Consider the following 19,737-nt stretch of genomic DNA (forward strand, 5'->3'; position numbering starts at 1 on the left):
ACAAAAAACTTTATGAAAAGGAAATTGTTATTTTTGTGTGTGTGTGTGAAATTCTTAACTGTATTCCAGCAATTGATTTTAAATTAAAAAATAGTTAAAAATCATTGGCACTCTCTGACTCTTCAGAACAAGAAAACATTAGAACAGGTTTCTTGATAGGGCAACTGAAAATTCTAACTCCTGTAACGGTACCAATATGTTAAATAGCAGATAGAAGTAGGGTTTTTTCACAATGGTGAAGCAGGAGCAGTACTGTACAGAGAAGTTATTTAGAGAAGAAGGAAATACTTTTAAAAAGTATTATGCTGGTTTAGTCTTGATTGATTTATTTGAACGTTTACGGAAGAAGTGTGTATTTAGGATTGACAAGAGAGAAGTCAGTGCCTGGAATTGTTGAATTTAGGATTAATGTTATGATTGTGTAACTAGAAACTTATTGAGGCACAGTGCATTTTGCATTTGCACAAATTTTCCTCTCCATTTCTGGTTAATGGTTATCCTTTGTTTAGCTATGCATTGAAGTATGACTTTGGAAAATCATTGTCTTTTTCCGTGAATGAATTAGCAGCCTTTTATGTTTTGAAGATGCTCATGCTTTTCTGTCCTGAGGTGGGGAGCTAAATGAGAATACTCTTAAGCATTAAGAGTATGTTATCTGAGCAGTTCAAACTTAGGCCACAGTCTGAAACTTTCTGACTGCAAAGGAGGGAAATCTGAAGTAGGGAAGGAATTTGAAGTAGGAGTTAGAGTATTTGAAGTAGGAATTAGAGCACTTATTTTTAAAAGAAACTGATGCTTTGATAGCAGAATTCAGCCATTCTTCAGATGATTAATTATGCTGTTCTGTCTTGGTGTCTCATCGTGTTCTTTTGCTTAGTGTGTTTTTTCCAACAGGGTCAGCCACTGATCTGTTTCACAGCTGGCACAGAGCTAGGGCTGATGGTGGGAGGCAGTAAGTGCTCAGAAAGGAGGTGGCTGAGCGACTGTGTGCTTCAGTGCATCCCCTGTCACTGGAGAGATTGTTTTGCATTCACAGTCTGGTGCTTGTGTATTGATCAGCTTCAGTCATGCGGCATGATTATCTCTTAATATCTAGGGCATGAAAGTGTCACCAGGTGGAGGAAACTTAATTTTTTTTTTTTTTCAACAATAGGTTTGTGAACCAGTTTATGTGAGGTAAGCAGGAGTGGGAACAAATAGCTCATTGGTTAGAATCATAGAATATCTCAAGTTGGAAGGGACCCGTAAGTTACTCCATGGTGGTTGCCTATACACATAGATTGACTTTGCAGGAAACTTCAGTTGTTTGAGATGTGTTATCTTTAAGTTAGAGGAGGTCAGTTATCTGAGGTGGAAGAAAATATACCTGGGCAGTTAACAGAGTAGTTAATTTGTGTGTTTATACCTAAGATTATCTCTCTTTACTTTTAACTTTTTAAGCAAGAAAGAATTGGGAAAACCAAAAAAGTTAGAAGTGACAGTGTTACAAAGGAAGACTCCAGAAAACAAGTTTGCAAGAGATCCGAACAATGATTTAGTGGTATGAACTTCTGCCTTATTTCACTGGAATGAACTTTGATTGAAACTTTACATGTAAATATTAGGTTTTTTACTACTCATTAAACTACATGTTGCTTTTGTTTGTTTTAAAATAAATACCTTCAAGGCTTACAGTGGCTTCGGCCTACTTACTGGAAGTGGATCAGTAATATAGAAATCATCAAAATCACTGTCCAAACAAGCTCATACAGGGAAAAACTATTCAGTTTATGTAGTTGAAAGCAAATCATGATTTAAATGATTTATTAACAATACTTAATTAACCAGTAGTCAGTGAATTATATAGCTGTGATCAGTATCAGCAGCATGATAAATCACAATACTAGACCTACAGAGAATGTTAATGTACCACCACAAACTTCAGAATGCCTGATTCTAATCCCCACAAGTTCTAATCACACTCGATACACATGCCCACCCACCCTGGGCAGTGTAGGTTATAAGCACACCCTGCCTCTTCTGCTTATTTTATACTTCTGTTTGAGCTGATTCCTTCTTTGCTTTAAAACTCTCTGTTCTGGCTACTCTTCCAACTAATGGTCTTTGTGATCTTCAGTGTGATGAATATCGAGAGGCCACTGTCTCAGTTTTGGGTGAACTCTTCACACATAGCCTCTATACTTGCATTCCTCTCTTAAATGCTGTTATTTAAGCTGCTTTACTAAAGGTGTGTTATGCAGCCCCCCTGCCAAAATGTGGAGCATTGTGCCATGCAAGGTCCACACACCACCCCCCACCCCCTCCCACAGTAGTCACTAAGACTTTGGCTAGATTCTGAATTTACTATCTGTGAGCACGTTCTTGTGTCATGATAAATGCTCTGTAGCTTTTCACCCATCTGTCTAGATAAGTGATTTCCATCTCTTGGATGTTGTGTGAATGCTGAGTGTTCCTATTTTTAAATGCCAACAATAACCACAAATGTTGAACTTTATTGTAGTGTTCAGTCACTTCTGAAGTGTTACCAGGAGGTGGTAATGTCAGACCTTGTCAGTGAGTGTCGAAGCTTAAGCTCAATCTCCTTGTGCTGACAGCCTGAATTTTTGTAATTATAATTTCATATTTTATTTCCTTTTGCAAGACTATTCTGCATGAGGTCTTTTTTAGGAGCCACATGAGTTGACTAAACATAGGTCAGTCAGTTGTTGGCTTATTTACCTACAGCCATTAAAACGCGGAAGATCTGTACATGCTGGATGGCTTTTTGGTCTTGAAAGACTTTGGTCTGATCATCAAATGATCAGCACACTTGTACTGTTTGTGTACTGAATCACTTGAGATCATGTATCTGTGAACGTTTTGATCTTGCAGAAAGTTGTTCTTTAAAATAAAGAACAAGTCGCTAGTGTTGCTGAGAGAGAAAATAGCTTTTAAGAAGAATAAAATAGAGCTTAGTAAATTTAAGAGGACTGTCAGTACATTAAGGATTAGATCCACTCAGAATTTAGTGTAGCTGCTTTGAGTAATGTTCTGGAGAAGTGGGATGTCCAATGAAAATGATTGGCTGGGAAAAGTAGCTTGTTTTATTTGTTGGGCGGCAACAGAGGAATGGGAGAGCACAGGACTTGCTTCTCACATAGCTCCTTCCATACCAGGTTATTTGACATTCTGGTTATGATCAGCAGAAACCTTCTGGGTTAGATGTGATGTAAATGAAGCATGTAGCAAGTAACAAAAGCATAGCAGGCTTCTCACTCTTTGGAGGTCGTGCCTGAAGTGTCTTCTGCTTATGTGTGTTCCTAAATGTAGATCTTTCATTGCTGAGATTCATCAGTGCTGAGCTAACAAGAGGTTACTTCCTTGAACACAATGAAGCAAAATACACAGAGCGGAGAGAGAGAGTATACACATGCATGCGGATACCGAAAGAACTGGAAAAGGTGAAGTATACTTTAAGATTTGTTTTAACTTAGAGATTAAATCTATTGCATTAAATTACTTAAAGAAACACTTATTTTTCAAACACTTTTGCTACTAAGAAACATTTAAACGTCTATAATGATTAATTTTCATTGTTAGTAACTTAAACATTTGTGTTCCTGTTCTTTTTGCCTATGTTTGCTTGTTGCTGCTGGCAACTCATGTTATTAGCAGAGATGGTCAAACTAACTTTCAAGTCTGGATGATGACAATTCAAATACAAAGCTCTCACTGCTCCTTAAAGGAGTAGTCAAGTAAAAGAAAAATTTTTATAACAATTTTTTTTAATGTAAAATTACAGTTTTGAAGATTTTTCCAGTCTAAAATGTTTTGAGAGCAGGAAGATTTCAGTCCTTTAAAAATACAGTGATGGATGAGTTTCTGTCTAAGGTTTTTGACTTAATTTTCATGGCCTTCTATTTTGCTTCTTGCCACTGTTTACTGCATCTTCCCTCTATCCCAATGCTGTGACCCTTCCTGAGGCATTTCTGCCACCTCCTTTATGTCAGCTTAGATATAGTTCTGGCCCTGCGATGAGCCAATTCCAGTGCTATAATGTAGGAAGAGAGTTTTATTCTGGTTTAACCGTTTTAATTTGGGAGGTGGCAGGAATATGCTCAAGGATGATAAGTAAGCCAACATTGGTAATAAGGTTTGGCTAGGCTGCAGTGTAATGATAACATTAAAAGTAATATTACTAAAATTCTCAAAACCTCTAGGGGTGAAGTTACATGGTAGGGCTAAATCAATTTAACTTATATTGAAGGAAGAGTCTTGTTTCACTGTTCCTTTCACTTCAGTCTCCTACCTTCTGCATGCTGCCTGTTTTGCATGAGATGTGGTGCTTGTTGGACTATTGTAAGAGTTAAATCAGCTCATAATTCAGCAGTGAATGCTTTGCTTTGCTCTGTTTGTTCTTTGCTAGGATAGTGAGCTGAGTCGCTCAGCCAATATTCTTGAGAATCTACTACACAAGGGCAGAAGGGGAGCTGTGTAGCTTTGAGTAGGGATAGAAAGATGAAAGACCAGTGGAGGAGGGAGAGAGAGTAGGATTCCCTTTGTCAGCAGCACTTGGGTTCCCCCGTAGTATCATTAAATTCATCCTTGGATCATAATGAGACCTGGTTTTACAAACCTAAATTCCCAGTCAGTTACTGCAGAAAATCACAGAATGAAAGAGATTGGGATGGAGCTCTGGACATGATGTAGTCCAAACCCTTGCTTAAAGCTCCGTCACCTACAACAGGTTGTTCAGGACCAGGTGCAGTTGGGCTTTGAACATCTCCAGGGATGGTGCCTTCACGTCCTCACTGCTTACCCATTCCAGTTTACGGTAGAATACTCCAGTTATGGTAGGGTGTCAGTTGAACAATAACAGCAGTTCTACGTCATCCTCGTTGTAATTATGTAGACTATTACGTGCTGTCTCCAAGCCACTGAAATTATTTTGAAGGATCATCCCATAGATTTCCAATAAAACTTTCAGTGCGTAAGAACAAGTGAAGCCCAACGGTCTTTTATAAATAAGGTTGGTACTGTAAATGGTGAAATTGATGGTTTTAGCATGGTAAACCAAACTTCAGGCTGTACTTTGAGTATGAAAGAATATGAAACTGAGCAATAAGCTGGTATATTTAAAAAGTGATAGTTATCTTTAGAGAGATTATGAAATAAATTTGTTAGTTCTTTGCATGGGCTGAGTCCAGGTTAGTATACGTATTAGCAATATCAGATTGAATCATACTGGTTGAAAAACTTGAAAAAGTATGATGATAAGCATCTGGAAAGCAAAACAAATAGTGTACAGATCATCACCTATTGCAGGAATCACTTGACTGTGTGATTCTAAAAGTCTGCTTAATTGAAATAAAGCATGTGAGACACTAGAAAAGGAAGAGAAGAATTTTCTTGATGGCTTGTATTGTTTACTACCTAATAGTACAATTACAGACTAGGAATGAAAATCATAATCAGGTAGAGTGCGAATAAACTGGACTAAATTTATCAAAGCCTCTCTGGAGATACTCTTCAACACTTACTACATGTACATAATTTTATAGTGGGGTGCAATGTTAAAAGGGTAGTATTTTTTGTTGTTCTGAATACGCCTTTTTTATTCACAGAAGCTAGATAATTTGTAACATAAATGCTACTTACACTCAAGCTTTTCGTGCAGTTGCAGTGGAAGCTCTTCATTGTAATAGGTTATTTACACTAAATGAAAAGGTAGTCCCTATTCCTACTGTCTTAAGGGAACATTTGTCAGTTGAACTCAAATTTAAACTTTGTGCTCTTTTGCTAAAATATGATGATGGAAAAGCTCTGTAATCTTTTCTGGTAGGTCCTCAGTATCTGGAAGGTAGCAGCAAAAATAATATTTACAGAAATGAGTGGCAGGTTCAATGCTGATTATATTTCAGCATGTGCATGTAAGTGTGCAAGTGCAGTGTAGTAAAAAAATTAGGAAAATGAGGACATTAAATAATAATTGCAAATACGAAAAACCATGATTACACTCGGGCATAGAAGAAGTCTTATCTAAATCAAAACGAAAATGCAGAGTTGTTTTCTAGATTGTAGAGATGCCCTCAAAGAATATGGGGCAAAACGACAGGCTGTCTTTCTATTTCGCTTGGGTTAAGGAGTTTTTAAAAAAAAAAAAAAAAAAAAAAAAAAAAGGCATGTTCAGCTCCAGTCATCCTCAGTGCTTGGATATTCAGCACCTTGTTTAAAAGTTAGCAAAGAAATGGCTAACTTAATGGCATATTAAAATGCAATGCATAAATTCATCTGTTATTTGTAACTGTTCCTGATAATTTTGAATAACACTCTGCTGAAATTTTAGAAAATGGTACTAGAGGTGAATGACTGAATATCAGGGAGGAGACCTTAATGTCATGACGGTATTGAAGTACAGGCTGCAGAATTGGTAGAAATAGTATTACAAGGGAAAGCAACAGCTCAGAGATGATAGCAGTGCTCTTATGCCTGAGTCAGTGATCTTGCCTGGCTTGCAGATAGATGTATTGGAGTGTACTCTCTAGGATTGCTTTCAAAGTTACAAGGATGCATGAAGAGTAAGACTGAGAGAAAGGTATGTATCGGTGCTATTAGCTCATTGGACATTGAACTGGCTGTTGTGCAAGCTGACAAGGTATTTTGAAAGGCAAAGAGATTGTGGGAGGTAAAAGTAATTTACTTGTGCTTTGGTTTACCCCCCAACCCAATGTCTTCCTTTCCATGAGCAGTACATACAACTTTCACACGTAATTGCATTATCTGTCATGGATATCTAGGCCTGTTTAGATGTTGTTAGTCTTAATTGTGCCAGTTAAGCCAGTTAAGCTTGCAGCTGTATGTGATTTTTCCTTGCAGGAAAAAACACTAGCTTCTGATCTGACAGAAGCATAAAAGCATATGCCTAGAGTCCCATTCAGGTAAATCTTAGATACATTCGAAGAGCAGATAAAGAAAGGATGTCGTGGGGAAAGTCTTGTATATAAGAGCTTTCTAATTGCTGAGTTTAGGTCTAGTTTAATCTCATGGAGTTGCTTGGCTTGTGGCTATAATGAAATGGCTTTAACTGTTCCTGTAAAGTAAGGGTAAAGCATTTAAATTGAGGGCATCTGGAAGTTTACCTCTTCATATTTTACATTCTTCTTTGTGTGCAAAAGGTGGATATTCTCTGAAAGAGAACTACCACAGCTGTAAATAGCTGTACAATAGAAAATTAACAAGCTAAAAGATTTTTTTTGAAAAAAACATATTAAAAAGGAGGTAGGCAGAAAATGGCTGTGCACATGTACACACAGCTCTACTTTTTTTTTTCCCTGAGGTTAAAAACATTAACTTTTGTAACCTTAGAAGAAAGTCACCATTGGAAAATGAGCTACGGTTATATCCAAGTGCAATTCATCTATTCGATAAAGACTGAGTTCAGTGAGCCATGGAAGTCTGCAAAAGTCTTTGCTGCTTAGACCTTGTGCTGCAGATTTTTGCTGAATAGTCTTCCAGGTGCATAGCATGTTATTTTTCCTTACAGTTCAGCTGATTGAACAAGTGAGAGTATTGTGCTTGTTTGGTTAATTAGTCTTAATGTACATGAATTTTTCATAAAATAATATAATTCTTTATAAACTTTTTGTAGCTCTTTATAAACTACTAACATACTTCTGTTTTATTTTTGTAATTTAGTTGATGTTTTTTGGAATCTTTTTGTGCCTGGATGCTTTTCTGTATGTATTCACCCTGCTTCCTTTGAGAGTTTTTCTGGCAATGTTCCGGTTCATCACTTTGCCTTGCTATGGCTTACGGTAAGTTGATTCAAGAGAAAGGTGTTGATACCCTTAAATAATGTTTCTCTATGTGTGCGCTTAATCTTACGGATTTTCAGTGCCTTTTTAACTACCAATGACTTCCTCCACTGTAAAATAGAAGTTTTGGTCTAAACTAGTCAAAGCAAGGGTACATGTGGGACCTTTAAGCTTTGCCACCAGTCACTAACTGTCATCGTTGTTTCCTTCAGACAACAGTTTGATAACAGCACCACTTAGGCATATTCAGGTTAGTAAAGGACAGAGATGTAACCTGACCCTATAGTTTTGTTCTTTTGACTAACACGTATTTGAACAGTGTTTTAACATTTCTTAGACTTGAGTTAATGACTTGGTTCATGTTTCAATATCAGCAAGTCTACCAAAATACAAAAGCTTGATTTTTTTAATTTATTTTTTACAGTAAAAGTTCCATGGTAAACTTTGCCCAAAGGATCCCTGCATAAAATGTGTTATTTTCTTTCCCTCAAAGAATCTTAGAGAGTAATTGGGTGGGACTAACCAGAATAATGTTAAGAAATTTTAGATCTCAATCCCTTGCTTTTTTGTTCAGATCAATACTAAGAAAAGGTTGCTAATACAGAGGATTTTTGGTTTGCCTCTCTGGCGTAGGCATCAAAAATTGGATAGAATTAATTTCCTTCATAGAAGTTGCTACTTCATGGTAAAGCTGATTATGTAAGCCTTAAGTGTAGCCTAAAAGAAAAGGAGTATGATGTTGTACTTTTTCCTTGAATAAATAAGGACTTCAGGGTTTTCATTCTGGATTTCTCCAAACTTAAAGTTGATTTATGGTAGCTGACTTTTTTTTTTTTTTAAATTGCTTGTGTTTGCGTTATTGGTAGTCTTTTATATGTGAATAGTCTTTTATACGTGAAGTGCTTTTAGATGGATAGTTTAGAATCTATGTTCTGATTAAAGCAAATGCTACTCTAGTTGCATAAGAATATTTTAAAGTATTGTCAAAGTAAGTTGAAATGGTTGTACTTCGATGCTTAACATAGCCACTAGGTGGCAGTCTCTAATATTTTACTGTACTGTAAATTTTGAGCTGAATCTCAGACTTTCATTATTTTAAGAGTTTTCCTAGCTGTGTAAAAAATGACAGCTGTTTAGTTTTAGCCTGATGACAAGTCAGATCATGTGCCTATTTGTAAATATCCGTACAGATGCTATTGCTAAAAGTATTAAAATACTGGTAAATGTAATGGATTTTAACCTATCGTTTGGATCTTACTACTTTTTTTTCTGTTTAAAAAGTGTTCTTCCTTGTTTATAAACTCAGCTTTGCTTTTTGACAAGCAAGTTTCCTGCTTTTCTGAAATTACGATTAAAAATTTGAAAGACCAGTTGCTGCAACATCAGAAATACCATATACACTCACACACACGTGTGTGTGTGTATATATATGTACACGTACCTGCGATGTTAAAACCTAGTCTACTTGCGTGACAGATTTGTAGTGTGTGAGGCTGATAGAATCCACTTTATTCAACTTGACTATGTTAACTTTAAAGTGTGATCAGGTAAGATGCAGTGAAACACACTATCTTGAGTGAAGAAGGCTTTGTTTTTGTAACAACTCCTGAAGCAATTTCTTTTGTCACGGTTTCCTCAAATGTTCATGGAATTTATTTCCCTAGAATCTCTTGTTCACTGCTTGAGTCTTTGTCTAATTCATTAATGTTTTTAAATTGGTGGCTTTTTACTGAAAGGTTCACAATTCACGTTTATAGTATGTCATGGAACTTTCTCATGTCATGATTCTTATTTGCAAATATTCAGAGCCTGCACTTTGATTTTGGTGGTTTTTTGTTGTTTTTCTAGTTATGCAGATTTGATTTGTTATGGCAAAAAAGATTTAGGATTTTCTTCTAGCTCAGGAAATATATTTTTATGTGTAACAAAATAGAGTTCAATAGGTAAAGTTTGTAATTAAAAAAGGTACTTACAAAGCAGGTGGCTGTTTATCTTTTAGCTTGCTCTTCCTCACCTATGTCAAGTAACTGTTGAGAGAAATGACTAGTTATTTGAACCTGCCACATCATATTCCATTCTGTGTAGTAAATAAAAGTGCTCCTCCCTTCACCTTGACTTTTTTCTCAACATCTCAGTAAAGTGATTGAGCAGTGAGTGTTCTGTCTCCCTTCCAGTTTACTCTTCATTTATTTCCTCATAACTGTTTCTGCTCTTTTCAGTGTAGAAAAAGATTATATTACCTATTATTTCTTGAAAACAATAAAACCACATTCTATGTAAGATGGGCCAATTCCTGTCTATGGTATTGTGTGTAGTGCTTAAATGTAGGAAAGCGCTTTATAGCCTCTTCCACATGTTTTAATATTCCATTTTACAGAGCTCTGAAAGGGAACAGAGAGTTCACAGTTAGTAAAAACTAACTGATCTGTGGTTGAAAGGTATGGTTTCCTTTTACAGTGCTTTCACTTTTTTTAAATTAATGCCTCAGACCCAGAGATTCTGGGCAGATTAGTATCTCTGCTTGTTATGAAACTCTTTTATAGACCTAACTTTTTTTCTTGAAAATATGTTGCACACCAATAAAAGCTCTTGTGGGAATATGGAAAAGCTCGTCTGTATTATTTGAAAAACACCATGATATGAAACTAAAATTGTATGTTAGTGAAACTCTCATGGGACTCCCAAATTAATTACACTTAGACGCTTTTTACATCTTGTCCACAAAGCAAGCAAGGACTTGTTACAGAATCCGAGATTTTTTTTCCCCCTCCAAATTCTAGTTTTTTCTAGAAAATACAGAAATAGATTATGAATTTTCTTATATGTGAAGATTGATTGACAAGATCTTTACATTTCTTCCGTGTGGAAATAGATACAGATTATAAATGTGTTCTGTGTTTTTTCTTTTACTCTGCTTTTCTCTGTGAAATAAGTGAATTTAGGTCTTGTCAGCAACACCATTAAGTTCAGTTGTATTATATGTACCTCTTCAAATTCCCATTTCCCTCCTGTGAAATGATAGATTTATGTTTTTCAGTAGGAAATAAATAGAACAGCATTACTTCAAGAAAGAAACTGTATAAAGAAAGCATCTCAGAAAAAACAAACCAAAACAAACAAATATACTGGCAATCTTATTATGGACATTATTTCTTTGTTCATATTACCAGGTTATTAAATAAATTTGAACCTGTGTTGCACACTTATTCCCGAGTCTAGTTTTTTGCTAAGGCCTATAGCTGTTAACCAGATAATAGGAAGTTTATGTATTTAAGTTCATTGAGACAGTAGTGCACGTGTCCACCAAAATGTGTAGCTTTCTACCAACCAGAAAAAGGCAGGTGCATTCAGTATTTTCTGTAGTGAACTCTCAGATCAAATAGTCCTTTCTCCTTTCCATAACAGTGCATAGTGTAGCAACATTACAACCTTCTCTTTCTTTCTTTCTTGTAAATCAGACCGAAGGGAAGAGCACTTTCACTTCCTTTATAGGATGGAATGTGGTGTCACAGGGATTCCTCCTTGGTGAGTAAATCCTGATTTTTCTTTTTTCTTCTATGCTGTCAGCCAAATTCACACATCTACATGTGATCAGTAAAAAGACTGATTACAAATGAGTAGTATAGCTAAATTAACCAACATACCTCAAAGGAGTAACTAACACTTAGTTTTAATAACCAACACATGAAATTGATTCAGTGCTGGTTTTGGTAGGTATATTTTTGAATATAAGTTCCCCTCACTGTGGAAATAGGTTGTGATCTTAATGGATTTAAAGCATTATTTACATAGAGTGCCTGTGGACCAGTTCAGCCCAATTTACTTACAATAGGATATCTTGGAAAAACTATAGCCCCTGCTGTACTTAGTTTATAGTGCCTTAAGCTTTTTTATGTTTATTCTAAGTAACACTTCAGTCAAGTTCATAGCTATATTTTTGTGCGTACTTCAAGCAGGTTTTTTTGTAATGCTTAATGTAAATTTTGGGAAGTTCTGAAAGTTGATTGCCAGGTATCTTAGTATTAGACATGAAGTTGATTGTCTGCATAATAAAATACAACACTTTAGCTGTTCATATACTGACCTCTGTTATAGTTGATTCTTTTCTTAAAAAAAATAAAAGCTTAATGAAAGCTAATTCTAGTTGTCACTTACTTGAAACCTCATTTTTTTTTATTTATTTTGAGACAGCTCTCATCGGGGCCTAACAGCAAGGTTGGTTTCGTTTCATTCTTAGCATGGTCTCGTGCTGTGTTGTGTGCATGTAGAGGCTTTTTATTATTTGAGAAATGAAATGCCGTGCCATCTAATCTTGGCAAACTTAGCTCTCTGTACCCTAGAATTCTTCATTTGGGACATATTTTTATCAGCACTTAGTCTGATAATTTTACAACAATGAAGTCCTGCATACTGTAAACTGTTTTTTTTTTTTTTTAAAGTCTCAAACTGGATATTAGATTCCTGAAGCCAAACTTAGTTCCAAACTTGAGCATAATTGTAGGAAAATATTTCCAAGAGATCACTGCACATTTTGAAAATTCTTAGTGTGTAGCTATATGGGGAAGTATTCAGAGAAACTTGCTTGCATTTTGTTTTCCCTGATGTCTTTACTTAGTATGCTAACAGGAAAATATCCCCTTATGTGTTAGTCTGATTGTTCTTGTTAATGCTTTGTATAAGATTAGAAACTTTTGCTACCACAGTTCATTAATGAAGGATACATTGAAAGATTAAGACTTTGATCAAGACTAAATATCTATGTGTAAAATAAAATCCTACGGTTCTGTTTCCATACAAGTATCTGTGATGTAAAAATGGAGATAAAAAAGATATCTAAACAAAACTTTTAACGGGACCACCATTTCAATAACTGAGATGTATTATTAATTAATAACCACCTCAGTGGTTGTCTAACCGTTTCAAAGTTAATATTGAATAAATAGTAGTTAGAAAAGCTTTGCTGTAAAATACTTGCTCAGACTTGTAACCTCAGTGCTAAAACATTTCTTCAGTTCATTATTAGCTGAAAAATAAACCTATATAAATGGAAAGGGTTTTTTAATAGTGTGAAGTACAATAACATTTATAGAAATACTGTTTTCTTAAGAGTTTATAAATTACATATATGCAGGTGGTTAAGTTTGTTATTTTATTATGATTAAAATATCCATCTAAAACATTATTCCTATGATAGTGTATTCATATCTTTAAATTACTGTATTTGTGACATTGGTATTGGAAATTTTGTCTGTGCTAAGTATGCAGGAGTAATTGTTTAGAGTAATCTGAATTATTTGGATGAGACTATACTGAAGGAACCAGTTAAAAATGCAGTAAACTGTAAAATTAAACAAGAAAATTGTATTGAATTCCTGTTGTTTTGGTTTTTTTTAAACCAACAGTCAAAACCGAAACAACTCTACAAGGTGACCAGACAAACCGTATGTAATCAGACTAGTGAAGAATTGAGGGGCACTAGAAAGCCTGAGAGACAAAAGTAACAAAGTCCTATGATAGCCTGTGACAGTCTGTGCAAAGTTACGTTTAAAATCATATATGCAGAGTGTGTATGCATCAGATGCTAAAGTAATTAAGTACTCGGACAAGTATACTTGTCTACAGATTACTTTGTATGCAATATAGTGAAAATATTGCTCATTTTGCAATGACAGTTGCTGAGAAGCATACCATAAATGATTGTAGTGAGATTTTTTTTTTTTGGATTTTTTTTTTATACAGTAAGAACAAATTGTTTGTCCTGGGGTGCATTTTATGTTCCAAATTGTTTAACCACTTTAAATTCAATAAGCGAGGCTTAGTAAAACACTTGTCTTTGGTTTTTCAGAAGTCAGTCACTTAAGCAAACTTGTACATTAGCTACTTGTGATTTGTAATATATTAAAGCCAAATATCAGTAAACTGTCATTTATTTTTAATAATGCTCTACTTAATGCTAAGTAACTTTAATTGTACAGCTGTTGGGACAAAAAATAGGTCGGTGGTGTAGGTGCCAGTGTGCTGAAAGCCTTGAGCTGTTTTGCTGCTTTAATAATGTAAAGGAAAAATACTGTGAAATCCAACATGCTGTTCAGTTGAAACAGTCACAAACGTTATATATCTGTAGGATGACCATTTGTATGGTCATAGCCCTTTCGAGTGATTGACCCTAATATTTATCAACCAGTAGATGGAGACAGAACTCTTATTACTATGTGAAATGTGGATCATGGGCTTTCGGTATGGTATCAAATAGACATACCTTGAAAATGAGTCAGGTAGCTGGTTCCTTAAACTTTCACTTGTCTAAGGAGATTGCTTGTGGCAAACACTGTTTTTTCGCACCAAATTTTTCTTCTGGTAGCTGTTTTATGTGTATCTTGAATTAAGTTTGACTCTTGATTTTGTAACACGGTGGATGTTACATGTCACAAGTAATCATGAAAAAAAAATAGGTTTTTGTTATTGTTCCTAAATTGTATAGAACAAATTTGTGGGTAGCCAGAATATTTAGTAGTATTCTAATTTGATAGTATTTTAATTTAACTTTATAGAATAGCGAAGTAATTCTTCCTAACTGTTTATAAGGGAAGTTGGTTGGGTTTAGCTTTCTAAAGGGGGAGGACGTCCACGGACACAGTGGTTTTCTGAACAGGGGAAAGACTTGGATTCACACTTTCTAAATGTGTCTCAAGGTGGACAAATGATAAACTGGAAAGTTTGAAGAATGAGTATTAAACCTTGAACTTAGGAATTGTGTTGAAAAAAGCAAATTTTTTTCTGTAACAGACAGGTTTTCTGAATTCCTAGTTCTTGGTTGATGTCAGTCAGCACACTGTATAAATTTTGCCATAGTTTCACTTTGAACTGCCTCAAACAGTGCGTGATAAGCATTGAGCTTGGCATGCTTGTCCTTTTGTTAATTGTCTGGACTGAAACAGAAGCAGACTGGTGGAATAGGGAGGTACAGCAGTAAGGCTTGCACATCACTTTCTTATATTAAAATGAATAATAAGTTTGTATCTCTCCTTAAGCATGCATTTGTATAATTATATTATTTGGAGACATAAGAGTGTGTTTTAGTGGACATTTTCTGTCAATTAGTAGATGTAATGGTAAATATACCCAAAGGCTGAGGACTTCGAACATCTTAAGTACGTGCTGTAGAATATTGAAGTCCCTGTATGTGTTTTTTCTGTGTTGTCTTAATTTGCTAGTTAGTATTAAAGTGTGAGTTTATCTGTAGAGGAACGCTTGGATTTTTACTCAGTCTTACAGATTGAAGGATCATCTCATGTTTAAACAGCTCTGTGTAAACAGCTCTCGGTAGTAATAGTAAAGCAATACAAGATTTTACATAGCGGATACTAGAAAGAATGGATAAGCCTTACTCTTTACTATTAAGGTACTTTGGTATTTGAAGAAGTTTAAGTTAAAAGTTTGATTGGTTGGTAGTCTAGTCTGCACAGCTAAAAGTGGCAACTCGAGACTTAGCATATTGAAACCACTTGTGAAATTCTGTAAAAAGCATCTTGGAGAGCATGACTTATAGCAAAAGTGTTAGAAGTAATAACAGAATAATGGCAGAAAATAATTAGGTGAAAAGAAGGGAATCTTGTAGCTTAAATAAGGTGCTTTTGAAGGACAGTCCAAATGTCCTGAATCTACGTATTTACTGGTTTGAGATGTGAAAGTTTCAGATTATATTCAGGTATGTAATCAGTGAAATTGTGAAACAATTCACATTATTTCTGGAATCTAGTAGGATATTAGAGGAACTGTATCTTGGACAAAGGCTCTCATGATACTATCTTTTAAGAGTGGAGTTCACTAAAGCTGGGAAAGTGTTAAAATTTAATTCACTTCTGCAGTATTAGTGTATGCTTGGGATAGCTTTGAAGGAAAAGAACTGATTTCTGTAGAAAGATTCTACTGCATGCTGTAAGATAATACAAGATAGTTGTTATGCTTTTTATTTATTGTTCTCCTCACTCATGAGAAAAAACACTCATAACTAATTTTCATGTGAAATCTTTCCCTGTGTATTCTGTCACACTTCATGCACGACTGTAAAAATACAAAGTCTTTTGAAATGAGCCAAGCTGTTTGAATTACTTGTATCTCCATTCAGTGGTTTCTAGAGTTGTACAGTAACTCACTACCTCTTGGCTCCCTACTTTCAAATGAGATATTAAAAGTATTATCACCACTATGCCATGTATTTCTTGTTTGTTTCTTGACTTTTGTATAGCTGTCCTAGCTTGGCCGATACAGTCTTTTTTCTGTGATTTTTTGAGATTCTGTAGTACTCATGGTGCAGATGAATACAGCGTTATGAATTGATGTGTGATATAAATCATGACATTTGATTACATAGTAGTGTTATGAAAGAACTTTCTCGTGTTGGCACTGAGTAGTTACTGGAGACAGTAAGTAGAAACATAATATTGAGAAAAATGGATGCAGAAAATGTAATAGGTGGGCTAAGACTTTTTACGACAGGCATAAAATCACATCGACCTCTGTGTGTTTATATGTATTAAACAGTTTAATGCGAAGGATAGGAATTATTTGTCACGAGTACAGATTGAACTACTGTGAGCCTGAACATACACTAAAACTGCATTGTTCAGTTCTCACTGAACACTGACTGCATCATTTCATAACTGCAGGCTTTGCAGTTAGTTCTGTGTATTTGCCAGAAGGTGACAAATAGTTAGGCTTAATCCATTTACTTGATTTCCTTGTCTTTGTAGGAAATAATTATCCCTATCCCATATTATATTCAGAGCCACATCTCAAAATCCTTTTGTAAATGTTATTAGCCAGAGCGGAAAAAGATTCTGCTGCAATAAAAGTGCTTTTGTGTATTTATGCAGTAGTCATGGTTAATATGTCTCAACCAGAAGCTTGTTAGTTGTAGACCATAGATTACTTGCTAGTCAACATGAAGGGGTCTTTCTTAGTGTACAATGAAGGAACACTGTAATATAATTAAATGCCAGGATCTTGTTACTCTCTTCACTTTCTAAAAAGCAGTTTTCTGTAGTCAGCCTTTGCAATAATCCCTTGTACTATCTAGGGGTTAGATGTGCTGAGAGCCCTTCTGTCATCAAACTGAGTAAATTGAAACTGTGAAGGATGTTTTTGCAACTTTTTAAAGACACGTTTTGAAGAAGTCATAGCATTACTGTTGGTTCTGCTTCTTATGTGGATGAGAAACACAAGAAGTTATTGCACAACTTTGAATAGAACATTAAGAGTGTGGTTTTAGTTAAAACTTCAGGAAAAAAATGGAGTGTTTACTGCAGTTTTTTGGATATAGACTACTGAGAAACTAAATCCAAGTCACTTGGAGAGGTAAAATTCTCTAAAAATATTATTTGAATGTACTCCATTCTACAAAAGCTTAATTCCCGTAAGGTGCATCAAGTGTAGTTGATCTTCCCCTTTCAGGCAACCTTTGAATTGAATTGTAGTCATGTTCCCTTTGTTCTGTACACCGTGCATTCTCAAAATACCTTCATCTTTCCAGTGTATAGGATGCTGTGTGTGAGTTTGGATGCACCTTCATATGGCATTATTCTCCTGAGTTAGTTTTCAGAGTTGAGACCACCTTTAGAAGAGCAGTTGTGCTCTTTATTGTATGTAGTCTCTTCTTAGAGTTTGTATTCCCCTGTGATTGTTGCTATCTGGCTTTACATCGGCTTCTCCTGAGTTGGTTTTACTCAAGTGAGTGTAGTCATACTGATGAAAATCAACACAAGTAGAAGAGTGATAGGGTTAACAGCACAGAGTACCTGTGACTTGTGACTGTACTGGTGGTTGAGCATTTTTGATGTTATTTGTAAGCCAGAAAACCTTTAACATGATAATTTTCAGTCTGTATTGATTTGTGGACATCAAAGCATTTTCCTGTGAGAATCTTTCTGAAGGACTGCTTCAGAACCTTCAGAAAGAGGTTCTGCTTACTAGTGTGTTTCAACAAGAGACTGTGCCATTGTAAAAATTGGTACCTTGCCATGGTTTTAAAACATAGACTTTTGAAGTGGGTGTTTCTTTTGCTAGTCAGGTTTTCTCTACGAGGTACTCACAAGTACTCTAATGATAAGGTAGGTGTTTGCTGGAAGAATGAAGATGCTAATTTTCTGAATAACAAATTTGATTCTTTTTTTCAAACACTAAGACCTGGTATTACTGTTGCAGAGTAGTAATACCTTTACCACTTTTTCCCCAATCTGTATTGCAGAGTATGAGTGTTGGCTGGGGGACTTGTACTGAAATGACTCTGAGTACACTTCCAAAATTGAAGTAGGTTGGAGAAAAAGGAACATGCTGTGTTACTCAGTGTGTGAGTGGTAATCATAATCATAGGCTTGCTTATATCCTATAAACGTTTCAATATATGCTAATATATTTAAATAAGTTTAATAATTTAAGTCAGATGTGGTTAAATAGGGCAATAAACTTTCAAAATGTAGTTTTGTGGGTTGGAGAGGGTGCAGGGTTTTTTTGTGCTATGCAAGGGCATAGTCATAGTTTCTTTAAGCAGCAGGCAAATACTGGATGTGCTGGAAAATGGACAGTTCCCGTTTTCTTCAATTTTTTAAATTGGTGTTTTCAGTTGAAACTCAATTGGGGGCGGGGGGGGGGAGAAAATTCACTGAGGCTTTTTGTCAAGGACTTGGCCTGAAACTAAATGTGGCATGGTTACTGGATGACTTCTGAGAGCAAGAAAATGTCTTTTAGGGTGAGAAAGCTACTCTAACCACTTCTTATGTGCTGGACTAGGTTGAATTCTATATTCAGAAAATAATTAATTTTAATACACTTTATGCAGTTAAAAGTATATAATAAAAGGAGCAGTTGCACTCTATTCAAAGTGTAATACTGTAATTCTGAGAGTTCTGGAAACTCTCCTTCATACTGTCCCTCATAGAATGAGCATGATCTATCACTCATTGTAGAATGACACTGTGTGGTTCTGTGTGTGTGTCTTAACACATGAATGCTGTCTTCAGGGCTTTTTTCTTTTGAATGGAAGACAACAAAGAAACCCAACATATAACATTCCAGCTCTAATGTTGAATTTAAATAGAATGAGTCAGGTAGCTGGGATTTTTGACTTGTCTACAGGGGCTGTAGAAAGTCTTGACTCCCAGGGGTCATAAGTAACTGTTCAGATGTTTTTTAAAAACAGCATGAATTTTTATCAACTTACTCTAACTTTTTTTTCTAAACCTATTATCAGGTTATGGGACCGTTGTCTAATCTCTGGATAACCTAGTGATTTAAGAATACAGAAAATAAAAATGCATAACTTGCATTCTGCTAATTGGTTCTGACTTCTGTGAAACGTTGTATTTTTTAATTCTCAAATAACCTTTTGATTTAGTTTGAATGCTTTTTAAATGTTTTACGTCCTATTAATAATAAAGTAAGTAAATAGACAAGTAAATACTGCCTTGCAATGTTATTGTGCTTATGGCTGCTATTGTGGCAATTGAGGTAAAGCTCTTTTCTTCCTGTAGTTTTAGTTTATAGGATGAAATTTGTAATGATTCATTTAATCTTCTGCGTAACTTGTGGAACTGTAGATGGAAGACTTCTGCATTGGTTGAGGATCAGCCTCAAGCTCTGATGTAAAATTGTTTGTGTTTGCTGCTGCAGACCTTACAGCTAAAAGAAGATACGGAATTGCATTTAAAACCTTTTCTTCAGCATCTGGTTCACTATACTGAAATTGAAGATGACTGCTTCATTTCTTTTTCTTTTGGTTATAGTGAATACAATTTCTGTAACTGAGGAAGTCAAAATGATAAGTAGAATTGGCTGGAGAGGGAAGGTAAATTACAAACCAAAGGGCATGCATGTGGAAGGTTCTTAACAAGTGGGAGCTCTTACCCAATAAATACAATATTTTAACTAAATGGATGTGGTAGATAAG

At 35.4% G+C, this 19,737-nt stretch overlaps 1 protein-coding gene across 5 annotated transcripts in view; it reads left to right on the plus strand.

The window, feature by feature from the left end:
- TAPT1 (transmembrane anterior posterior transformation 1) overlaps positions 1-19,737 on the plus strand; it is a 53,846-nt gene that overhangs the window by 3,373 nt on the left and 30,736 nt on the right. For 2 of the 5 annotated variants that reach the window (XM_075752418.1, XM_075752416.1), the window contains exons 2-4: positions 3,310-3,440; positions 7,675-7,793; positions 11,985-12,008. In XM_075752418.1, coding sequence (XP_075608533.1) covers positions 3,414-3,440; positions 7,675-7,793; positions 11,985-12,008 — 170 coding nt within the window. In that variant the 5' untranslated portion in view covers positions 3,310-3,413. Of the gene's footprint in view, positions 1-3,309; positions 3,441-7,674; positions 7,794-11,251; positions 11,319-11,984; positions 12,009-19,737 lie in introns of those variants that run through there. The other 3 variants (XM_075752419.1, XM_075752417.1, XM_075752420.1) reach the window with 3 other exon arrangements.

This window comes from Balearica regulorum, chromosome 4 (genome assembly GCF_011004875.1).
Source record: "Balearica regulorum gibbericeps isolate bBalReg1 chromosome 4, bBalReg1.pri, whole genome shotgun sequence".
Classification (NCBI taxonomy): domain Eukaryota; kingdom Metazoa; phylum Chordata; class Aves; order Gruiformes; family Gruidae; genus Balearica; species Balearica regulorum.